The 25,247-nt window shown below is 37.1% G+C and overlaps 1 protein-coding gene across 1 annotated transcript in view; it reads left to right on the top strand.

Moving 5' to 3' along the window:
* The window catches only part of Taf4b (TATA-box binding protein associated factor 4b), a 114,678-nt gene that overhangs the window by 20,813 nt on the left and 68,618 nt on the right, over window positions 1–25,247 (top strand). The window contains exons 3-7 of the mRNA XM_055625288.1: window positions 199–306; window positions 10,315–10,476; window positions 10,571–10,693; window positions 13,272–13,361; window positions 21,628–22,230. Of these exons, the coding sequence (XP_055481263.1) occupies window positions 199–306; window positions 10,315–10,476; window positions 10,571–10,693; window positions 13,272–13,361; window positions 21,628–22,230 (1,086 nt within the window). The remainder of the gene's footprint in view (window positions 1–198; window positions 307–10,314; window positions 10,477–10,570; window positions 10,694–13,271; window positions 13,362–21,627; window positions 22,231–25,247) is intronic.

Raw genomic sequence — 25,247 nt, 5'->3', positions numbered from 1 at the left:
AAAATGACTAATATTCACTGGGTTTGGTGACACGTTCCAAAGGCAGAAACAGGCAGAACTTTGTTAGTTCCAGAATGGTTGGTCTATGTGTTGAGATCTAGACCAGACAAGTCTGTATAGTAAGACTCTTAAAAATAATAAGTAAGTAGGCAAAGTGACTAACACTGATAACTGTGTCATCTTGTCCTTTTTTCCAAGAATTCTAGCTCACAATTAATGAAGAAAGTAACAGTGGCACCTGTTAAAAATTTGGCACCGATAGGAACTAGTGTGTCAACTACTGCCTCTAGTGCTTCCTCGGGACAAGTAAGTGGTGTGTGTGTGTGTGTGTGTGTGTGTGTGTACACTGGGTGTTTTCTCATTATTACTCAATTATTTCTTGCTAGATATTTAAGCATGTATGTGATGTTGAAGGCATATAATATATTGTGTTGCTTATCAGTCTGTGAACTGTTGAAGTAGAAATAAAACATAATGTCTACTGTTATTAGACATTCCTTGCATAATGCATTAAAGTTATATAAATACACCTAATAACCATGTATTGCAGTCTTCAGAAGGAGTTGCTAAAGTAGAATTTGGTGGATAAGTTATTAGGAATCAATACCTGTCAAGGAAGGAGATTAAGTTTGATCTAGATTCAGGAGTGATAAAATTTCAGCCAACCTAATAGAGAACACTGGAACATATGTACTTTTTCAGCATTGTCCTACTGTGAGCTAATAGAGTCTTCTGGGCTTTCTTGGACTCCCTGGGGAAGTTGTACTTTTGTGCAAAGTCTCTTCTTTGCAACAGTGACCAAAGTAAAGGAACTGATAGCTGAAAGTCATCCAATAGCATTCTAGCAGGACGGTACAAATTTCTGCTTGCAGTGGTTCATTGAAATTTACATCTTATGTCGCTTGATATATACTTCTCATACATGTTATAGACAACTGTCATACATGTTATAGTCAACTGTTCTGGGGTGCTAGTGGGCTTTTCTGGAGAAACAGAGGTTAAAAGATGGATTATATAGCCTTTCTTCTGCAGCTGATACTAAATCATGTCAGCATCCCTCTGTCTGTATTACTCTCATTCTTACATGTTAGCTATGCTGTTCTTGGGAGTTGCCTACTGGTAGACTTTCCTCTCTTAGAGATTTCTGTGGACTATATGTTTCTGCCCTTTCGTGGGTTTCTGCTGTTTTCCACTCATAACAGAATAGCACAAGCACAGATTGAGTAATTGGTAATGAATAGACGTTTGTGTGACTCATGATTCTGGAGTTGGAAGTCTAAGATCATGGTGTCAGTATATAGGAGAGCCTTATTCTATGGCAGATATATCATATAGCAAGAAACCATGGTGCCCCTGGAGAAAGAGGAGGGGAGTGATGGGAGCTGAACTTAACTTTTTATTAGGCTACTTCTCATTCATAGAATAAATAGCATCCTTGATCCATTTACAATCTACTCATGCCCTGATCGCTTCTTAAAGGTCTGATTTCTTGATACCAGTATAATGGCAATTATATTTCAACGTAAATTTTGGAAGGGATATTCAAACCGTAGGGTCCTATATTATGTGTTAGCAACTCTCCATCTTTTAGATGATGAGAATTAATCAGCTCTCTCAAGGTTCAGACTCGTTCTGCTGGCCTGTGGACATAGGCACCTGAAGTACCAGATGGCAGCTATAGTATCTGGTCTCTTAAGGGAATATGTCCCCCGTGAATAGAAATTGAAAACACAGATTCCCCCAGTGGTTATTGGAAATAAATACGGGTCTACTCATACATCTGCTCCTAAGTTTCTTGTCCTGTGGGGACAAAGTACCATACAAAATATTTTGACTTAGTGATTATACTGAGTCTTGGAGGATAGGATCCCATCCTTAATAAGAGTGTTTCCTCAGTTTATCTGTGCCTGCTGTAGTCTGATCTAATACTCTGCTATGGTGGCAGCTTCTAAGGAATGCTGTGTGTGAGCCCCTAGTGGATCCCATGGTCTGCGGAACAGTGTTATGTCTCCTTTTGTCATCTTCTTGGTGCTTACTTAAATAAAATACTGTACTGGTAGATCAGTCTCTTGGTGTTCTAAATTCTATCTGGTCACTCTTTTTACATATATTCTTTTCTGCTAATTGGGGTCATAAGCAATAAGTCTGGCTTAAAAAATAGTGTTTTAAAAAACAATGGCTAGCCTTTATTCAGCATTTAGTGCTCTTTATGCTTCGTAGGTATTTTTCATACCTTGTAATCCATCAATTACCTTGTTTCATCCTTGTTAATAAAAGTATTATTTCCATCTATATATGTGATAGTGAGTTAGTGAGGCTAAGAAACTGTTCTGATTTCTATTAATATGTGGAATCTAGTGGGGATTTTAGCCTCAGTGTGTTAACTTAAACTTTTTAAACTAGAGTACTGGTTAGGCCTGACTCTACATTCTCTCTACAAAGTATCTATTTTCTTATTAATTGGTATCATTATTTGTTTAAAATGACTTGGGAAACATGTCTTATTTTTGTAAATATGACATAAAACTACTTTTGAAACCTTGTATTCTGTGTTAGTGCATGTTTAATGATGAAGATATAGTTAGGCCTGTTGTTAACATAAATGTCTAAATGATTTAATTTAAAATTAGTATTTTTAATTGAATATGAACAAGCATAATTCTCAGGCAGCTACAAAAAGACCTGCTTGAAATGCAGCATGATCTAGTAGAGTGTCCATAGCTGATATTCACACAGATGTGTCTCACATATAACGCAGCCCTTTTCTCTACTGTTTCTAAGATATGTTTAATTGATGCAATTCAATTTTGCTAATATTGAAAATACCACTGACTAGTCTAGAAAATCTGAGTCTAAGGAAGAGTTATGATTGAGTTTAAGAAAGTTCATTCAATAAACTGCAGTGCAAACACCAGCGTTATTCCTTAAAGGCAGCATAGAAGTTATATATATTTGGTAAAGTTCAGATAGAAGCTTATTTTAGAAAGGATTATGAAAGACAGCTTTGTATTGGAGAATGTTATTTTTTCATCATTTTAACAAATAACTGAGATAAATCAACTTGAAAAGTTTATTTTGTCTCACAAGTTTTGTAGATTTTAGTCCATTACCTATTGGTCCTGTACAGTGGCACAGTACAAATCATATATATGATACAGGAGGCAGTTTATTGTAAACTACAGGAAGCCAAAGACAGGAATAAGGGACTACCAGTAATAGCTCCTGCAATGGCACAGCTCTAATGACTGGGTTCCATTAACTTTATTTTTCCTCAATGTTCTATCATTACATAGTAATACCATGGGGCTAGGCCACAAGCTTTAGAATACAGGCCTTTGGAGATGATTTCAGATTCAAACTGGAACATGCTGAAAGAATAAAATATGGACAAGGAAGTAAGATGGTATGAGTACTTTTCTCAGAGACAGCAGAACACTTGGTGAGCTTACATTTCACTGCATACTGTTTGCTTCATACACAGTATGCAGTACTATTCTGAGTAATCACTCCCACCAGGTATTGAAGACCATTGTAATCACTAGTTAAAATTACATACTACACTTTTCTAAGATTATATGGCCACGTATAAGATGGGTTTTCTGAAGTTTTATAATTATTATTAATTTTGAAATAAGGTCTCATGTAATTCAGGCTTACCTTAAACTTAGTATGTAGCTGAGGTTGACCTTAAACTAATGATTCTCTTATTTCTACCTCCATGTGCCAGAATTCCAGATATGTGAAACATTTTTTATTTCTGAAGGGGCTTCCTTACTGTTGTAAACATAAACTTTTAAGAGTCTTCAGAAGGGTTGGAGAGATGGCTTAGTGGTTGAGAGTATTGTTTGCTTTTCCAGATCAATTCCCAGCAACCACATGGCAGTTCACAATTGTCTGTAACTCCAAGATCTGACACGCTCACACAGACACACATGCAAGCTAAACACCAGTGCACATAAAATAAAAATAAATTACCAAAAAAAAAAAGTCTTCAGAAGAATTCACAAGCCATGTGATAGGACTTGTCTCTGGAAAATGTAAAAGGGTTCAGGTATATGGATGCTTTGCCTGAATGTATGTGTCTGTGACAATTTTGAGCCACCTTGTAAGTGCTAGGAACTGAACCCCAGGTCCTCTGGAAGAACAGCAAGTGGTCCTACTCACTGAGCTGTATCTCCAGCCCTTAGTTTTAACTCTTCTGCTCAGGATTTCATCATCAGTTTCTAGTCATCATTCATCAGCATTTTAAGTTTACTATCTATTTTACTGAACATTTTATCTGATATATGTACCAGTTTCTCTGAAGGGAAAATTTGTGTCCATTTACCTGTATTTACTTGTAAAGAAAAAAAACTTCTCTTGAAGGAGAACACAAGCATCTCAGTTAAAGTAGTGTTTTAATGTTTAGTCTTTTCAGTGCATACTACTCATCCTACCCCATTTTACTTATACTATAACTTTTAGTATATTTGTTGCTTTATCTCTGTGGTTTTCTAATTTCGTACCAGTGCTTATACTTTTGTGTTAAGCTTTCTGTCCTACAGGTGGTGCTAGAGTCACACTACCTCATTCTGATACATACAGAAATTAATGAAATTCCTTTTAGTGTGGAAATGAAACATCTCTCTCATAATGCTATTGTACTTATTCTAATGGAATATATAAGGTTAGTGTAGCTGAGTATATAAAAATTAATTGATAACTGTTTTAGACTTAAAGAATGGGAAAGTTTATAAAAAGTACGAAGACTTGCTATTACAAATATATTTTTAAACATCTCTCTCTGTGATCTTGTATACTCACTTATGTATACATGTGTGTTAATTGCTCTGTACCATACTATTTTAAAAAGGGTTTCTCACTAAACCTGTTGCTTGCTATTTGGCCTGGAGTGGCTGTGCAGTGAGGAATGCTTCACCCTGAGATTTACCTATCTCCACCCCACAACCTCTGGGATTACTGGAGTGCACTATACCACCATGCTCAGCTTTTGTGTGTGTGCTAATGATCATAACTTTTTTAAAATTTTTTATTTAACTTTTATTAATTTTATTCATTTTGTATCCCCCATAAGCCCTGCCCTCCCCCCCTCCCGGTCCCACCCTCCCCCCTTTTCTGCATGCATGCCCCTCCCCAAGTCCACTGATAGGGAAGGTCCTCTTCTCCTTCTTTCTGATCTTAGTCTATCAGTTTTCATCAGAAGTGGCTGCATTGTCAGGGTTCTAGGTTATCTCCATGAATAGTCCTTGGTTGGAGTATGAGTCTCTGTGAAGTTCCCTGTGTTCAAATTTTCTTGTTCTGTTGCTCTCCTTGTCCTGTCCTCTCCAGCTCTTACTATTTTCCACTTGTTACATAAAATTCCATTCACTCTGCCCGTCAGTTGGCCATCAGGCTCAGCATCTGCTTCTGCATGGCAGAGGCTTTCAGAGGCCCTCTGTGGCAGGTTCCTAGGTTGTTTCCTATTTTTTTTTTTTTCCTTCTGATGTCCATCCTCTTTGCCTTTCAGGATGGGCATTGAGCATTTTAGTTAGGGTCCTCTCTTTTGCTTAGTTTGTTTAGATGTACAGATTTTAGCGGGTTTATCCTATGTTGTATGTTTATATGAGTGAGTATATACCGTGTGTGTCTTTTTGCTTCTGGGACAACTCACTCAGGATGATCCTTTCCAGGTCCCACCATTTACCTGCAAATTTCATGATTTCCTTATTTTTCATTGCTGAGTAATACTCCATTGTATAGATGTACCACAGTTTCTGCATCCATTCTTCAGTTGAGGGGCATCTGGGCTGTTTCCAGCTTCTGGCTATTACAAATAAAGCTGCTACAAACATGGTTGAGCAAATGTCCTTTTTGTGTACTTGAGCCTCTTTTAACGCTATTCCTAGTTGTCTGAGAAAGTACCAGATTGATTTCCAGAGTGGTTGTACAAGTTTACATTCTCACCAGCAATGGAGAAGGGTTCCCCTTTCTCCACAACCTCTCCAACATGTATTGTCCCTTGAGTTTTTGATCTTGGCCATTCTGATGGGTGTAAGGTGAAATCTCAGGGTTGTTTTGATTTGCATTTCCCTAATGGCTAATGAGGTTGAACATTTCTTTAAGTGCTTCTCTGCCATTCGATATTCCTCTACAGAGAGTTCTCTGTTTAGCTCTGTTCCCCATTTTTTAAGTGGATTACTTAGTTTGCTGCTTTTCAGCTTGTTTAGTTCTTTATATATACTGGATATGAGTCCTCTGTCAGATAAAGGGTTGGTGATGATTCTTTCCCAATCTGTAGGAAGTCGCTTTGTTTTGTTGACGGTGTCCTTTGCTTTACAGAAGCTTTTCAATTTTATGAGGTCCCATTTATTGATTGTTGCTCTTAGAGCCTGTGCTGTTGGTGTTCTGTTCAGGGTACCAATGAGTTCTAGGGTATTCCCCACTTTTTTTTTTTTTCTAGCCGATTTAATGTGTCTGGTTTTATGTTGAGGTCTTTGAACCACTTGGACTTCAGTTTTGTGCAGGGTGATAAGTATGGATCTATTTTCATTTTTCTACATGTAGACATCCAGTTGGACCAGCACCATTTGTTGAAGATGCTATCTTTTTTCCATTGTATGGTTTTGGCATCTTTGTCAAAAATCAGGTGTCCATAGTGTGTGGGTTTATTTCTGGGTCTTCTGTTCGGTTTCATTGATCCACCATTCTGTTTCTATGCCAGTACCATGCAGTTTTTATAACTGTTGCTCTATAATACAGCTTGAGATCACTGATGGAGATACCTCCAGAAGATCTTTTATTGTAGAGGATTGCTTTAGCAATTCTCAGTTGCTTGTTATTCCATACGAAGTTGAGAATTTTTCATTCCAGGTCTGTAAAGAATTGTGTTGGCAATTTGATGGAAATTGCATTAAATCTATAGATTGCTTCTGGTAAGATGGCCATTTTTACTATGTTAATCCTGCCAAGCCATGAGCATGGGAGATGTTTCCATCTTCTCATATCTTCTTCTAATTCTTTCTTCAGAGACTTGAAATTTTTTTCATACAAGTCTTTGACTTGCTTGGTTAGGGTTACACCAAGGTACTTTATGTCATTTGTGGCTATTGTGAAGGGTGTTGTTTCTCTAATTTCTTTCTCAGCCCTTTTGTCTTTTGTATACAGGAGTGCTACTGATATTTTTGAGTTAATTTTGTATCTGGCCACTTTCCTGAAGGTGTTTATAAGCTGTAGGAGTTCCCTGGTAGAGTTTTTGGGGTCACTCACATATGCTATCATATCATCTGCAAATAGTGATAATTTGACTTCTTCCATTCCCATCTGTATCCCCTTGATCTCCTTCAACTGTCTTATTGCTCTAGCAAGGACTTCCAGCACTATGTTGAAGAGATATGGAGAGAGTGGGCAGCTTTGTCTTGTCCCTGATTTCAGTGGGATTGCTTTTAAGTTTCTCTCCGTTCAGTTTGATGTTGGCTATAGGCTTGCTGTATATCGCCTTTACTATGTTTAGATATGTGCCTTGTATCCCTGATCTCTCCAAGACTTTAAACATGAATGGATGTTGGATTTTGTCAAATGCCTTTTCAGCATCTAGGGAGATTATCATGTGGTTTTTTTCTTTCAGTTTGTTAATATGGTGGATCACATTGATGGATTTCCGTATATGGAACCACCCCTGCATACCTGGGATGAAGCCTACTTGGTCATAGTGGATAATATCTTTGATGTGTTCTTGTATTCGGTTTACAAGTATTTTGTTAAGTATTTTTGCATCAATGTTCATAAGGGAGATTGGCCTGAAGTTCTCTTTCTTTGTGAGTCTTTGTGAGGTTTAGGTACCAAGGTGACTGTGGCTTCATAGAATGAGTTTGGTAGTGTTCCTTCTGTTTCTATTTTGTGGAATAGTTTGAAGAGAATTGGAGTTAGCTCTTCTTTGAAGGTCTGGTAGAATTCTGCGCTGAAGCCATCTGGTCCTGGGCTTTTTTTTTTGATGGGACACTTTTGATGACCGCTTCTATTTCTTTGGGGGATATAGGACTATTTAATTGATTTACCTTGTCCCGATTCAGCTTTGGTAAGTCAAATCGATCAAGAAAATTGTCCATTTCATTTAGATTTTCAAATTTTGTGGCATATAGACTTTTGAAGTAAGTCCTAATGATTGTTTGGATTTCCTCGGTGTCTGTAGTTATGTCCCCCTTTTCATTTCTGATTTTGTTGATTTGGGTGGTGTCTCTCTGCCTTTTAGTTAGCTTAGCTAAGGGTTTGTCGATCTTGTTGATTTTCTCAAAGAACCAACTCTTGGTTTCATTGATTCTTTGAATTGTTTTATTTGTTTCTAATTGATTGATTTCAGCCCTGAGTTTGATTATTTCCAGCCATCTACTCCTTTTTGGTGTGTCTGCTTCTTCTTTTTCTAGGGTTTTTAAGTGGGCCATTAAGTTGCTTGAATGAGCTGTCTCGAATTTCCTCTTGAAGGCACTTAGTGCTATGAACTTTCCTCTTAGCACTGCTTTCATTATGTCCCACAAGTTTGGGTATGTTTTGTCTTCATTTTCATTGAGTTCTAGGAAGACTTTAATTTATTTCTTTATTTCTTCCCTGACCCAGCTGTCATTTAGTAACAAGTTGTTCAGTTTCCATGTATGTGTAGGCTTTTTGCTATTTCTGTTGTTGTTGAAGTCCAGCTTTATTCCATGGTGATCAGACAAGATACAAGGGATTATTTCAGTCTTCTTGTATCTGTTGAGGCTTGCTTTGTGACCAACTATATGGTCTATTTTGGAGAAGGTTCCATGAGGTGCTGAGAAGAAGGTAAATTCTTTTGTGTTTGGGTGTAAAGTTCTGTAAATGTCTGTGAGGTCCATTTGATTCATGACCTCTGTCAGAGATATTGTTTCTTTGTTTAATTTCTGTTTTGTTGACCTGTCCTTTGTTGAGAGTGGGGTGTTGAAGTCTCCCACTATTAATGTGTGGGGATCTATATGTGTTCTGTATACTTACTGTTTTGATTATTATGTGGCGGGAGGATTTTCTTTTCTGGTCAAATTTGTTGGGTGTTCTGTAGGCCTCATGTATTCTTATTGGCCTCTCCTTTAACTTGGGGAAATTTTCTTCAATGTTTTTGTTGAAAATATTTTCTGGGCCTTGGTGAAGGGAGTCTTCTTTTTCCTCTATACCTATTATTCTTAGCTTTTGTCTTTCATATTGTCTTGGATTTCTTGGATGGTCTGTGTCAGGAATTTTTTGGATTTAACATTTTCTTTGACAGATACATCGATTTCTTCCATTGTATCTTCTACACCTGAGATTCTTTCTTCCATTTCTTGTATTCTGTTGGTTATGCTTACCTCTGTAGTTCCTGTTTTCTTCCCTAAATTCTTCCTCTCCGTTATTTCCTCCATTTGTGTTTTCTTTAATTTTTCTAGTTCTATCTTCAGGTCTTGAGTTGTTTTGTTTACTTCCTTCACCTGTCTGATTGTATTTTCCTCTTTTTCTTTTAGTTCTTTCAACTCTGTTTCTTTTATTTCTTTCAGGGATTTAATTATTTCTTCTCTGAAGGCCGCAAGCTGTTTTTTCCCGTATTTCTTCTTGGATGGCCATAATCTGCTTGTCTTTAACTTCCTCCATTTCTTTACGGATAGCCATGATCTGTTTGGTTTTATCTTCCTCTAATTCTTTACATATTTTATTTGTTTCCTCTATTATCCTCTTCATCAGCATAGATGAAAGGTCATCTTCTTGATTTTCTATTATGCTGCGTTGTCCTGGGTTGTTTGTCCCTGGATGGCTGGGTTCTGGAGATGCCATATTGCTCTGTCTTTTGTTGGTTGAGCTTTTATGCTGACCTCTACCCATTGGGCTGTTTTAGGTGTTGGCTGTTAGTTTCTGTGCTTCCTGCTTCCTGAGGTAGGGAGAATCCCCTTGGCCGGAAGGTGATCATAACTTAATACCTTATGTTTATACTCCACCGTCTTCCCAGCTCCATTAACAGTATATTTTTATTAACATTTAAAGACTTTTTTGTGTGACACTGTTTTTCACAGACTAGCCTAGGGACAGTAAATTACATTCCTACTTTTGTTTTTGCAGATGTGAATCAGTATTAGAAGATTAAGTAACTTGCTGATAATTAATACTGTAGTAGATAACAGTGAGGAGTAAAATGGTGAAATGCAGATCTACTCTACTCCAGAGTTCTGATAAGTTGCCTTAGATTATTAACCTCACTTGAAAGCAGACATGTCAAAATTCATTTGTAGCCTTTTCTATGCAAAGCAAAGAAACCACTAAGGTATCAAAGCAATGCATATTTAACCTTCAATTTAATTTCAGTGTGTGGCTGTACCAAGCAATGTTGTCACGGTTACTCCTGCCAAGCCGGTAAATGCTGTATCTGTCCTGAAGCCATCAGGTTTGGGAATATTATCAACTCCCTTAAATGACTCCAATCTCAAAGCAGAGACCCCAGTAGCTGCACAGACTAGTCTTTCTCCGGTAAACTTTTACTTTATCTTACATTTAATTCCTTGCTATGATCCAATGCCTCTTTACTAACATTTGTGATTTTTTTTTTTTTTTTAAATATCAGGCAGTGCTAGAAAATGTGAGAAAATGTAAAAACTTCCTTTCAATGTTAATAAAACTAGCATGTAGTGGATCACAGTCTCCAGAAATGGGGAAGAATGTAAAGAAGCTGGTGGAACAACTTTTGGTAAGTTACTTTTGTATAATTTTGCTAACTTTTTTTTTTTTTTTTTTAGAATCCAGAAGACATGTTTCAAATCGGAAATAGTGATGTTTTAATGAGATTTGTTTAAGTATATTTGTTAAAACTTTTTGCTTTATTAAAACTACATATAGAAAAGTAAATCTTTAATATGTTTAATTTTTCTTATATCTAAGATAAACATGATCTTTTGAGTAGTTATTTTTATGTCACTCTTTTCTATGTATATTTTATGGACAGATAGCAATAATTGTAAACCCATTAAGTAATCCCGTTTAGTTTAAGATCTATTTATCGCAGACCAGCAAACAGAAGATCTCAAATATTTTGCTAGAGGATACCTTAATAGTCTTAAAAATCAAACCCACTGAAGGTAATTTTATTTTTTGTGCTCTTGGAATTAAAACTACATATTAAAAAACTGTTCAACTAAGAATAACAAAGTCATTGTATATTAACATATATAATATTTAAAAAAAAACTACAACTTCCCAAATAATGAAACTGAGTGGGAAGTGATTTTGCATTTTGTAAACTTGATACTGCACTTAGTAGAAAGTAGCTAGATATTTTTCCTTTATTCTATTTTGTAATGGGTTGTTAGAGAATTTCTGTCCTCCTACAGAGAAGAAGAATTTTGGTAGGTTTCTCTAGATCCTTGTGGATATTCTTTACTCTACAAGTTTATTTTTATACTGTGAATGAATCTCTTTACTGATGTATAATTTTTGTAATAGCGTGTGTTGTTTAAAACAAAATACTTATTGTTTGTAGAACTTCTAAAAGTTTTCAGATATTTAATGTTTTAAGGTAATGTGATTCCTAATTTCACTCACCCTTTTCATATGTGTATCTGTATATAGTTATAAAGCTATATCTCTAGCTACCTTTCTCCCTACATCTTGTGTGTTGGGGGGCTGTGGTGCGTATAAGTGTATACATGCCATACACTGATGACAGAGGATGCATCAAAGATCGTTTTGTATCACTCTGCTTCATTTGTTTGAGGCAGGGTCTCTCATTGAACCTGGAATTTGTGGTTTTTGGCTAGACTGGCAGCCAGCATGCCCTAGTTAGTAATCCTGTTTCTGCTTTGGTAACATTGGGGTTACAGGTGTTTGGAAGTTATACCTGATTGTTAAATTGATGTAGAGATCCAAACTCAAGTCTTTGTTACACAGCAAGCTTTTAACCATAGCCACCTCTCCAGTCCCCTCAGCAATCTTTTTAGAAAAGCTTTAAATTCTAGGAAGCTACCAATTTCGGAGAAAAGAATTATAAAATTTCCAGAATTGTTATTTAAGTTAAGAATTTCTGGTTTTTGTTGTTTTGAGACAGGCTTTCTCAGTATAGCCCTGGCTGTCCTGGAACTCACTCTGTAGACCAGGCTGATCTCAAATACAGAGATCCACCTGCCTCTGCCTCCTAAGTTCTGGCATTAAAGGTATGCACCACCACATCCCAGTGAGAATTTCAGTTTTTATCACTGGCAACGAATATTATGTTTTTGAGAAAAATGTCTACCAAATATCCTAGTATGAATGAAGGAAAGAAAGAAGACAGGTAAACAAGCATAAAAATATACCACTGGTTTTGCTAATATTTCACTCATAGCACTTTTCCTCTAGTATTTCCTTGTTTCTTAAGTAGAAATGGTTTATTATGTTGGTATATAATACTAAAAATATTTTGTAGTGAGATATTCTGATTTGTTAGAATTGGTTTTCCCTTTCCCTTTTAAAAATACTTTTATGTATATATGAATATATATATATGTTTGTGTACTACAAAAGGGCATCTGTTCCCCTGAGATTGGAGTGACAGATAGTTGTGAGCTGCCATGTGGGTGCTGGGTTCCTCTGGAGGAGCAGCCAGTACTCTTTAATTGCTGAGCCATCTCTTCAGCCCCTCTTTAATTTTTAATTAATTAATTAATTAATTAATTAATTAATTAATTAATTAATTTTATGTGCATTGGTGTTTTGTCTGCATGTAAGAGGGTTGGGTCCCCTGGAACAGGAGTTATAAACAGTTGTGTGCTGCCATGTGGGTGCTGGGAATTGAACCTGGGTCCTTTGCAAGAGCAGACAGTGCTCTTAACTGCCGAGCCATCTCTCCAGTCTCCCTCTTACCGTTTTAATCGCAAGTGTACAACAGTACACTGAGGACTGGCTCTGTCTTTCATTTATTTCTTAGCAGTAGTTTTGTGTTGACATTTACACTGTTAGTGTAAATCTCAACAGAGTGGTCTTACCCACCCCCTGCAAGATACCTGAAATGTATAGAGTAGAAATAATAGTTAAGCATTCATTGTTTCTTAGGAACTATTATAAATTTGCAATAACAGTTAAAAAGTTAAATCTTAGGTTCACTAAGGTAATTTAAAAGTTGAAGAAACAAAACAGTTTCACAATCAGCTCTTCTTTCACTTTGCATATTGGAATCTTCATAAAGAGAATAGTGTCTTCACTGTATTTTCTGATTGGACATGTCTAGTTCAGTTTTGTTTCTTAAAGTATTTGTAGATCTAAAAATAACTGTTTTTCTCTCTCTCATTCTTTAGGATGCAGAAATTGAAGCAGAAGAATTTACTAGGAAATTATATATTGAACTCAAGTCTGCACCTCAGCCGCACCTTGTCCCTTTTCTTAAGGTAGTGATGGATTTTTTTTTTAAAGTTTATTTTATGTACATTGGTGTTTTGACTGCATGTACATCTATGTGAGGGTGTCCTGTTCCCTTAGAACAGGAGTGCAGACAGTTATGAGCTACCATGTGGGTGCTGGGAATTTTGAACCCTGGAAGAGCAGCCAGTGTTCTTAACCGTTGATATACCTTTCCAGCCCCAGTAGTGATGTATTTCTCTGGAGAAATTGTTTGGGTTAAATTACTTTAATTTCAAACCTGAATGTTTGAATGGAAATCAGTGTGAAGAAACTAATGCTGAGAGAAACCTTAGCACTTTTGTAAAGTATAGGACAACATTCATAGTATTGATTGGAACAGTTTAGAAAAATAGGCATAATAATAACTTTAAAACAGTTTATTTGCATTTAGTTATTTTGTTGGGAGTTTATAACACATATATGGAGGTCAGAGGACAACTTGTAGGAGTAGGTTTTCTTCTTCCCCAAGAAGGTTCATGGTATAGAACTCTGGTTACCAAGTTTGGTGGCAAAAATGTTTACCCACTGAGCCATCCCACTGGTTCCCCAAGAAAAATATCCTTTTCATGAACGTAACTTAGTATTGTGATGACTTAGTATTGTATAATGTTTGTATTGGAATATATTCAAAGATTTTTGTTTTTAGTTTGTGTAGTGTGTGTAGTGTGTGTGTGTGTGTGTGTGTGTGTGTGTGTGTGTGTGTAAATGTATCTGAATGTGTATGGGTGCACACATTTTGTGTATGTGTTAAAGCCAGAAGAGTTAGGGGTTTGTGTGTGTGCGTGCGTGCGCGTGTATTGAAGAGGTTGAAGTTGGGCATCTCCCTAAATTGCTTTGTCTCTCACAAAACACAGCTCATAGATTTGTTTAGTTTAGCTAGCCTGCTTGCTTCAGGAATTACTTGTCTCTGTGTCCCAAGTGCTAGGATTTCGGGGTATTTACATGGGTGTTGAGGATTCAAACTCAGGTTCTTAAGTGCTTTTAAATTCTGAGTCATCTCCTCTTTTTTTTTTTTTTTTTTAAGACAGCATTTTATGACGTAACTGAGGAGTACCTTGAATTTCTGATCCTCCTGCCTCCACCTCCTAAGGGCTGGGATTATAAATACAAGCTGCCAGTGCCTTACTCAGAGACAGCGGGTAGGGAGGGTTGAATCAGAATGAGGTCTTGGTGATCCATGTTAAAATAAACCAAACATGGTTTATTAGTGCCAAATTTAATATGTTTATGATTTAGTTAATTTACTATTGCCAAATGAAGTGTGATTATAATTTTTAATAATTTATAATGTTGACTTTCCTCTTCTGAGTTATTGAAGTAAATAAATTTTTTATGAAGAACTGTATCTTTGATAACAAGAATTTATTTTGACAGTAAAAAAAGCATTTAGATTTTCAGAAGTTAAAAAGGAATTAAACTGAAATTATAACGTCATTAAAGACCCAGGACTGTAGTGAGTTAAAAGTTTGCTTTATAAGTATTGAATTAATAGAAGGAGGAGTTAGTTGCCTTTTAAGAATGTTGGGCTAATGATCCAGGAGAGATAATAGACAGTTCATTGGAGACAGTTACTGTGTTTTGTGAAGGATGAGCAGGAAGGGGGTGGGAGTACCCTGTTTTCATAAGGATGTTTAAACAGTGGGTACTCTTTCTGAGTAAGTGACCGGATTGATGTGGTAAGTACAAATTGTGGTAAGAAGGACCAAAGAAACTGAGAAAGTATTAGCCAAAGACTTGGCCTTAGGGTAGGAAGAATTGAAAGATTAGCACAGTACCTAGCATTACATTTTTAAGGCATAAATAAAATGAGATTTGGTCTTTGCACATCCTAGAGCCATAGCTAGGATTAGGTAGGTTTAGAATGTGAGGTTGTGTTTGTGAAATGACCCATGGCCATGATCTGGATGCCCTGGCCTACTTACTGAGATAGTAGAGGCATTACCTTCAAGGCCCCTTCATTGCTAAGGTGTTTTAGTTGCAGGTGGTATTCACAGTAGCAATGTTCTCCTTAGTCCATTGATGCTTTGCCCCTATTGGATGCACTAGGAGGGAAATTGATAATGTCTGCTGTTTGACAGATGATGTTAGTCAGCTTTCCATTGTAATAATAACTGTTTGAGCTGATAAACTTAAAGAGAAAGGTATATTTTGGCTCACAGATTTTATAGTTTCCAGTTTGTGATTGGCTTGCCTATGGCATTAGCTGTATGATAACATATCATGGTGGCAGCATGTGATAAAAAACTGCTTACGACATATCCTGGGAGTGAAAGAGATAGAAGAGATACAGTCTTATAAATAGCCTGCCCCCAGTGTTCTTAATATGAGGTCTCACATTAGTATTTTTTCGTAGTGCCACGCTGGGGACCAATTCTGTAATTCACAGGCCTTTGAGAGATACTGAAGATCTATCTAAACCACAGAAGATGTCCATTGTTTGCACTTGATTGTCATGTAACCTTTTGAGAATATATGCCAGATAGTATTTATTTTCTATTTTAGAGAGAAGAAGAACCATTTAAATTGCCTTTGGTTTTTTTTCCCATGATTTCTTTGTTTTTATATTATGAGTATGCATGTATGTGAATGCACGTCCTGGGTGTCTAGTGTCCCAGTAGGTCAGAGGTGTTCGATTCTCTGTAATTGGAGTTGTGGATAATTGTGAGTTGCCATGTGAATGCTGGGAACCAAATCTGGGTCGCTTATAAGAGCAGTGAATGCTTTTACCAGTGAGCAGTTGGTGCAGCCCTTTCTCTTTTTGCCAAGGCCCATTTTCTGTGTAAATGTGCATTTGAGTTCATGCCGTGTGTGGGTACCCTCAGAGGCCAGAGGAGGGCTTCTCATACCTGAGCTAGGGTTACTGGTGTTTTTGAGCCGCCCAGTCGATGCTAAAAACTGAACTGGGGTTAACTGTTGAGTCATCTCTTTAGCAGCTTTTATTGTTGTTGTTGTTTATTTTTTGTTTTTTGTTTTGTTTTGGATGGTTTTTGTTTTTTTGAGACAAGGTTTCTCTGTGTAGCTCCAGCTGTCTTGAAACTCTGTAGACCAGGCTGACCTCAAACTTAGAGATCCACCTGCCATGGCCTCCCAAGTGTTGGAATTAAAGGCAAGGGCCACCACTGCCTAGCCAGCTTTTTCTTTTTAAAAATGCTTTCATTAGCATATATTAGTTATATGTAGCAACAGGTTTCATTATATTTTTAAACATGTATATGTGTATTTTGGGCATATCTAGCCCCCATTATTATCTCTTTTCTTCTCTCATTACCGATGATCTCCTTCATCCCAACTTTTCTATTTCATGCGTTTTGCTTACTAGTTTGATTTGCTTGATTTTTGATGACCAAATGAGTTTCATTAGAGTGGCTTACAAGAACAAGAGTTAAGGATGGTTTATTTAAATGAAAGTGGCACACACCTTTAATTCCAACATTTAGGAGGCAGAGGCAGGTGGATTTCTTGAGTCGGAGGTTAGCCTGGTCTACATAGTGAGACCCTGTCTCTCAGGAGAAAGAAAGAGAGAGAGAGAGAGAGAGAGAGAGAGAAAGAAAGAAAGGGAGGGAAGGAAGGAAGGTGTGCCTTACAGGTGGCCACACTGAAGAAAACATTTTTCCCTCCTCCATTAACCATTAACTACTCAAAAATCACCAGGAAGTAGTGAGATTCAGGTTCCCTCCACCCTCCACTACAGAATGAACAAATTTTGTTGAAGGAACAAATTTTGTGCCTATTATTTTCTTAAAATGTTCTTTATGTTTTGAGAATTTCATAAATGCACACTATATATTTGATCATATTCAGCCCCAAACCATGACTCTCCCTATCCAGTCCCTATTTCCCATGTACTCCAAACTTCATGGTCTCTTTACTTCCCTTCTCTTCTCTTTTCTTTAAAATAACAAACAAACAAACAAAAAAACCCAATTACTTCATTTTGTGCCACCCATATGGTCTCATGGGTATAAGATCTTTTGCAGTGAGGTCAGTCTACAAAGGGCCACACTCTCCAAGAAACTATTAGCTGTCAATAGTTAGTGGTTGGGGTTTGTGAGTTCTTCCGTACACCGTATGGGATGTTGACAGCTTTGATTTTGTGCCTGTCTTATGTAGGTGACTATGGCTTCTTGCTCTGAGCTCATAAGTAAAGTAGTCCTGTCATTCCTGTCACATTTAGAAGACTACTTACTTTTGTGCAGTCCTCCTGACCTGGTTCTTGGAATTCTTTCTTCTCATTCTTCTGAGATGGTTCCTAAGGCTCATGGGGAAAGTGTTAGTGTTATTTTTATAAAACTGTGTGTATGTTTTTTCTTTTAGTTCCTCTCTTAACGCAGCTATCACAAAGAATTGGGACTCTGTTATATTATTTTAACAAGCTTTTCAGCACATTCCTGAGCAGTATTAAGTATTCTTAACTTTCTAAGCTAATTTGACTTACTCCCAGCGTACATCCCAGAGATACGTGTGATTTGTAGCTTTCATTGTTCTAGCTCCTTCTCCTAATGTCTCTTGGACCTCTTCTGTGGCTGATTCCCCTGGCTGAATCCCGTACTTTTTCCTCTAACTCCTCCCCTGGCGGAAGTCCAGCTCTATTTTCTCCCCTGCTTGGAGGCTGGCTATTAGCTGCTTTATTGGCATACCAGGGGACAATTGGGGAACAGAAGTTATACGACATTGAGATAAAAGATTCTCAGAACAAAGATTGTAACCAGATATTGGTGGTATAAAAATCAATGTTTAAATTCACAATTACTGGGGGAGATAGAAAGAACTGGAGGGGACAGGAACTCCATAAGGAGAGCAACAGAACCAAAAATCTGGCACAGGGGTCCTTTGTGAAACTAATACTCCAAACAAGGATCATTCATGGAGATAACCTATAACCCCTGCATAGATGTAGCCAATGGCAGCTCAATATCCAAGTGAGTACCCTAGTAAGGGGAATAAGGACTATCTCTGACATGAACCCAGTGGCTAGCTCTTTGATCACCTTCCCCTGAGCAGGGAGCAGCCTTATTTGTCCACAGAGGAAGAAAATGAAGCCAGTCCTGATGTGACCTGATAGACTAGGGTCGGATGGAAGGGGAGGAGGACCTCCTCTATCATTGGACTGGAGAAGGGGCATAGGAGAAAAGGGAGGAAGGGTAGGAATGGGAGGGGATGTGGGAGGGGGGCCTACAGCTGAGATACAAAGTGAATAAACTAATTAATAAAAATAAAATAAAAATGAAAAATCACACACACACAAAATTCACAATTACCTTATGCCTACAGTAATAGGTGTTATATAGATGTCCCATTTGTGGCTGAGCATTTCACAGATTATTTATTCCCTTCACTTTGAACAGTTTTGAGTTTCTGTGTTAACTGCCACCCATTGCTCAAAGAAACTTCTCTGATGAGGTCTGAGAACTGCATTAATCTGGTTTAGAGATTAAAATTTAGAGAACAGTTTGATACTGTGTTTGTTTAGCGGAATAATAGCAGTAGGGTAACTACTAGGACATATGAGCTACCCTAAACATTGGTCCCTGGACAGGTTTACAGTACCAGGCATGTGTTATTCCTCTAATGTCCTGTAATGTGCCAGTATTGCACCCATGATTATATTTTTGCCAAGCAAGTTGTTAGTATAATTTAGAGGATTCTCTAGTTAAGACCTTTAATGGCTTACACCCAGGAGCCTGCATAATACCTTCTAGTACTGTGAAAGCTATCCAGTAGGAAGTTAGCTTCCGGATTGGTACCAACTTGGTGTCTCCATGTCCTTTAGCCAAAGTGTGTGTTGTCTTCCAGAATAGGGTCTCACCAAATAGAAACAGTCTGTATTGTCTAATTGGGTCTCTGAACCCTTGTCTAAGAAGTTGAAAAGATCTGAAATTCAGTACTGGGCTTTTTATTTGACATCCTGTAGCTTCTTGGAGGCATATCATCCTCTAAGTAGGGTAGCTTGAAAAAACTATTTTATTGTATGTATTCATACATGTGCATATGAAATGTGTAAAATAGTATCATTTCTATATGCCTTTAAAAATATCCTTAGTGTTCATTTTCCCTCTCTCTACTCTAGCCTCTCATCTTTTCCCCCACTAAATCCTCTGCCTGTTTTTTCCTTTTATGCAGATCTTTTGAAGGTCTCCCTTTCCTCTGGTGCTTTAATATTCTTTTCCCAATTTAGTGATATTTCTATGATATTCAACAGTTGCTCATCCTTAGCACTTTGACCAATCATTAGTTTCTACATTTATTCGTCACCATTGCAGAAAGATGCTTCTTTGACCCAAAGCTAATAGCAACACTAATCTAAGGACACAAACATAGTTATTTAGAAAGCAGTTTGATAGGTATATAATGCTCATTTAACAAAAGAATAGCAGTAATATTGTCACTAAAGCCTATTACTTTCTAATCCCAGAGATTCTGAACAGGTTTATAGCAGCAGGATCTCAAATCCAGTCAGAAAGCCATTGATCACCTCAATTGCTGCTGTTGCACTAGTGGATGTATCTTGCCTGGCTAGTTGGTCTTGGTACGTGCAGAGTCCTGCAGCTGAATAGTACATTTGAGAACTCTGAGGTTTACCAGCAGGGAGGAACTTCTAGTTTAGTTTCAACTTTGTTTTTCTTTGTTTTGTGATCCTAGCATATGGCCTCCTCAGCAATAGGGTCTTTTATTTAGGTCTAGTGAGCAACTAACACTAGTGGTGATTGCCTATATTGTTTTGGGGCCTTGGGACTCTGACCGACAACTTGAAGCAGTAGCCTACACCTGGCAATAAAAAGTTCATTTAACGACCTCCATTCTAACTCATACTGTTTTTTCATCATTACAGTAGCAGGATCTCAAGTTTTGATCACCAAACATTGAATTTGCTTGTTTTTTTTTTCCTTGTTAGTTTTATTTGACTCTCCCCGCTTCCTCGATATGTTTGTCCCCCTTCTTGCTTAAACCTTTCTACCACTAGGATTACCCCCTTTGTATGATGTGTGCTAGAACTTGATTAGTACTAGCACGGTTGCTCCTCCTCCCATAAAGATTATTATTGGGAATTGAATCTAAGGCTTTGAACTCTAGTATGCTACCTAAATTCACTAACTTTTATTTATTTATTTTTAAGTAATCTCATGTATCTCAGAATGGCTTCAAACCATGTAGCCAAAGATGAACTTGAACTCATGATAGAAATGTGTACTGCCGTGCCCAGATTAAATTCAGTACTTCATTTCAATCAAACTTGTTTAGAATTTAGGCTGGCACTTGTCATATCACACTCCCTGTGAGGTACCACATATTACAGTGAAGAATTTGTGTGTTGTATCTGTTTCTTTCTTTCTTTCTTTCTTTCTTTCTTTCTTTCTTTCTTTCTTTCTTTCTTTCTTTCTCTCTCTCTCTCTCTCTCTCTCTCTCTCTCTCTTCTCTTTCTTCTCTCTCTCCTCCTTCTCTCTCTCACTCCCCCCCACCCCCTCTGTGACATGGTTTCTCTGTGTAGCCCTGGCTGTCCTGGAATTACTCTGTAGAGCAGACTGGTCTCGAACTCAGAGTCCCCTGCCTCTGCCTCTTGAGGGCTAGAATTAAAGCTGTATACCACCACAGCCTGGCTTTCTAAAGATCTGTGAATCTTCTTTAAAAACTTGATATTCCTGACATCACCAAGAGAGTTTGGGTGTTAAATGCTTCATAGAGATGATAGATTTGGCATTTTATCTTAATCCTGGTCATAATTAAGAAATAGTTAAATATACATTTATATTGTCTGTTTAACTCTCATTACTTTAACATTTGTTTCTAATTAGGTTTTCTTGAGACCTTACTTTAACATTTTCAGTTGAAATATTAGATTATTTTTTATTTTGTATTAGTTTTACTGTGATATAAAAACTTTACATCCAATGCTTGAAAACTTTTTAACAAAATGACCTAGATTCTACTGTGTTATAAATAATCTTCTATATACTAAAGTAATAATAATAATCTTATGGGTTTGGATGGGTAGAGAGTAGTATGCTACAGTGTTTTATTTTATCAAGTTGATCATTGACATATGCAAAATAAATTTAATATTTGTTCATTTAAATTACTATTTTCTCACTAGGAAGACACTTTGGCCTTTAAATTTATTGTATCTGGATATAATAAGGAAAAATGATACCAGTTTTTCTTGGCTTGATTATTTAACTTTATGTTATTCAATACAAATGTTGTTTTACTTTTAGCTTTTTCAGTTACCTCTGTCTCCCTTCCTCTATGTTTTTTTAGAAGAGTGTGGCTGCCTTAAGACAACTTCTTCCTAACTCCCAGAGCTTCATTGAGAACTGTGTTCAGGAAATTTCTGGTGAGGTAGTCATTGCCTCCTGTACCACGACAACGACAACTTCTCCTGTGGTGACAAGTACAGTTTCCCCAGTCCTTGTCTCTGGAGCAACAGCACCCAGAACTCTGTCTGTTCAACAGACTCTGAGTCCACTTGCTGTTCGAGGAGGAGCAAACACTGGAGTTGTGACACTACATTCTGTGACCCCAGCTGCTGCAACAGGAGATACAACAGCTCCAACTGTTTTGCTTCAGACTTCAAAACCACTTACAGCATCAGTACCAAATACAGTCACTGGAGTCTCCCTTCAGCCAGAGAAGCCAGTTGTGACTGGGGCAGCAGTAACACTGACCCTTCCACCAGTAACTTTTGGAGAAGCATCAGCTGCACCTCTTTGTCTTCCGTCCGTGAAACCTGCCAATACCTCTGCTGGGACCAAACCTGATAAACCCGTCATTGGCACTCCAGTCCAGATCAAACTTGCACAGCCAAGTTCTCTCCTTCCACAATCAGCTGGCATTCCACAGGCAGTCAAAGTCAAGCCACTAGTGAGTACCATTTCATTTCTTCCTCAGTTACTTACTTACACACACACACACACACACACACACAAATTTAGACATTCAGGAAACTGGCAGAACTTTGTATACTTCCAAATTTGACTATTGAAAATCTTTTAGCTTCAGTTGTTCAAATTCCCTCTGTAGTTGCATAGACAAGCTCACACATAGATTTTGCTGAACATTTGAGCGTTATGGAGGTTGTGATTGTGTACTTCAAATTTTTATGTATGTTTGTCTCTCTCCTTCTTCCTGTCCCCTCTTCCTGCCTTCTTTTCTTTCTCTTTTCCTTTCTTTCTTTTAAGTGCTAAAGATTGCACTAGACTGCCTTAAGCATTCTAGGCAAACATTCCACCACTGAGCTATATCACTGACCCTTTAAAAACATTTCAAAGTTTGAGACTAAATTTTTCAGGTTGGCCTTAATTTGCAATCTTGGGAGTACATGATTGTGCCCTCATCTGCGACTATGTATATCTCCAATGAGAAGGATGACTTTTAAATTAACATAGCCAAGCCTGCTGTCACACGAGACATTGATACATTTAGTAATTGTCCCAATATTAATCTTTTTTAAAAAATAATTATTTTTTAACATTTATTTGTTTTGTTTTATGTGTATGAGTATTTGCCTGCATGCATATATGCATAGGATTCACATAGATCCTCTTCTTTCTGATTCCTAAGTGTCGGGATTGCATTACTGTAATGATTTAAGTGCCTAGTCTAGTTATTTGGTAGGATATCTCTGTTTTGTGTTATTGTTTCAGTATTACATTTATACTAAAAAGTTTTGGAAGCTTATTACATAGGTGATTATTATGATCTTTTTTAAGTACTGAAGATTGAAGCTAGGGCCTTGTACATTCTGGGCAAGTATTCTATTACTGAGCTATAACCCCCAGCCTTTTGTAGCACTTTCTTTGTCTCTCTGTCTGTCTTTATCTCTTTGTCTCTGTCTCTGTCTCTCTCTGTTTGCATGTGTATGAAGCCAGAGGTTGACAGTGAGGTTTCTTCTGGATTGCTTTCCGCCTTTTTTTTTTTTTTTTAAGTTTTTTTTTTTTTTTTTTGGGGGGGGGGGGGGGGGGGGTAGAGAATGTATGCTGTTTTCTGTTACCTGAAGTGGCCAGAAGTAGGAATTGGAATTGTATGAAGTTCTGAGCCTCCCAGTGTGGAAATGAATTTTATGTCCTCTGGAAGAGCAGTAAATAGGCATAGCGGGAGGCCAGATTAAAGGGCAATCTAAGTGTTAAGTAGTGAGGTAACAGTCACTTAGAGAGCTCTTGTCTTCTTACCCCTTAACACTCTTGGTTTGAATTTCAAATGGAGCAATGTACAGGTTGTGGCAGGATTTCATTGGGTACCTGAACTTAAACCAAGACATGAGATATTTTACTTCTCTCCCCAAGACAGGGTTTCACTATGTAGCTCTGGCTGTCCTGGAACTATGTAGTAGTTGGCCTCAAACTTATAGAACTTCACCTGCCTCTGCCTCCTGAGTGCTGGGAATAAAAGTGTGTGTAACCACTCAGCATAAAACATTCTTAAAACCAATGATTCTTTAATATTGTTCTGGGCAGTAAGATTGGGAACCAAAGAATTTGAGGGACTGCTTCAGGGAAAGGTCTCTGTTTGGTAGAAATGAGAAGAATTAGAATTTTCTTCACTGGTTATTATTCTTAAAAGTCCATGAGCTGAAATCATGCATTGTCACTGTATAGATTTCTAGAAAAAAAACATGTCATTAATCTGTTAGGAATTTTTTAAAAAATTAAAAAATTTAAAATTAAAAAAAAAATGGTAAGTTTATGATGAAGAAAAGGCAAAGAGAAAACTAAGAATCAAGACATATTAAGTTACCTATCTTGTGGTAGCCTATTAGCTTATGCTTTTGGAAGAAACTTCCAGTTGTCTTGAGTATCCTGAAGCAGAAAGCTGCTGGTAATAATATCTTAACAGCATGTATCTCGTGTAAGTTTGACATATTATTTACTGGAAATCATTAGCCTTGCAGAAAAAGTAAAACAAAGTCTAATGATAAACCTTAAGGTGTTTTTTCTTCTGTAATATATATATATATATATATATATATATTTTTTTTTTTTTAAATTCTGCTTTCATATGTTTTTTAGATGTCAAATTTGATTAGCTTCTAGGACATGCTTTCAAAAACTGACTCTGAAAATTAGTATTTTAACTTCATCTTAGAAATTTTTGGGTGCTAGTTTTTATAAAGACTTAATATCTAGGTTTATGAGTATGTTTTCCTGAATTTATGTATGTGTACTATGTATGTGTCTGGTATCTGTGGAGATCAGAAGAGGGTATAGGAGTTTTAGAATTAGAGTTACAGATGGTTGTGAGCCACCATGTGGGTGCTGTTAATAAAACCTGGGTCTTTTGTAAGAGTATCAGTGCTCTTAACCATTGAGCCTCCTCTAAGCCTTAGAAAATTGAACTGATTTTAAAGCTGAAAAATAATCAAAGAATATCATTGAGTCTATTACAAACTACAACCCAGTTTAATTCTATGTTTAGATGAGGAGAAAATGCTTAGGAGTGCTAAAAAGAAGCATACAAGCAAACATTCGTTTTAGTTTATAAGAAATGCCACATATGCGCAAAATCTATTACATTGGATCATATCTGTGGTCAAGCTACTCATTACGTCATTACAAAGAAGATACATATTATGAATATTCAGGTGACTTCCCTGATTAATGTCAGGTGTAGAGTTTTTATAGCTTACTTTCTTTCCTTATTTTATTTATTTATCTTTTTGGTGACTGATGACTTTTAATTCAGGGCAGGTCTTGCCCATGCACTGTCTTAAAAAGAAATAAAATCCCAGGATCATTAAAATCACCTAGACAAAGTTTGACAGAGTATGACACATACTCTATTGTTTATGATTTACTTTCATTTACTAAAATCAGAGAAAGACTACATCAGTCTTAGCATCTTTTATTTCAAGAGGAAATTAGAGCATAACTACCTCTGGAACA

The sequence above is a fragment of the Psammomys obesus genome, unplaced genomic scaffold, assembly GCF_907164565.1.
Source record: "Psammomys obesus unplaced genomic scaffold, mPsaObe1.curated_primary_1811, whole genome shotgun sequence".
NCBI classification, from domain to species: domain Eukaryota; kingdom Metazoa; phylum Chordata; class Mammalia; order Rodentia; family Muridae; genus Psammomys; species Psammomys obesus.
This window is presented reverse-complemented; position numbering and strand designations above follow the sequence as displayed.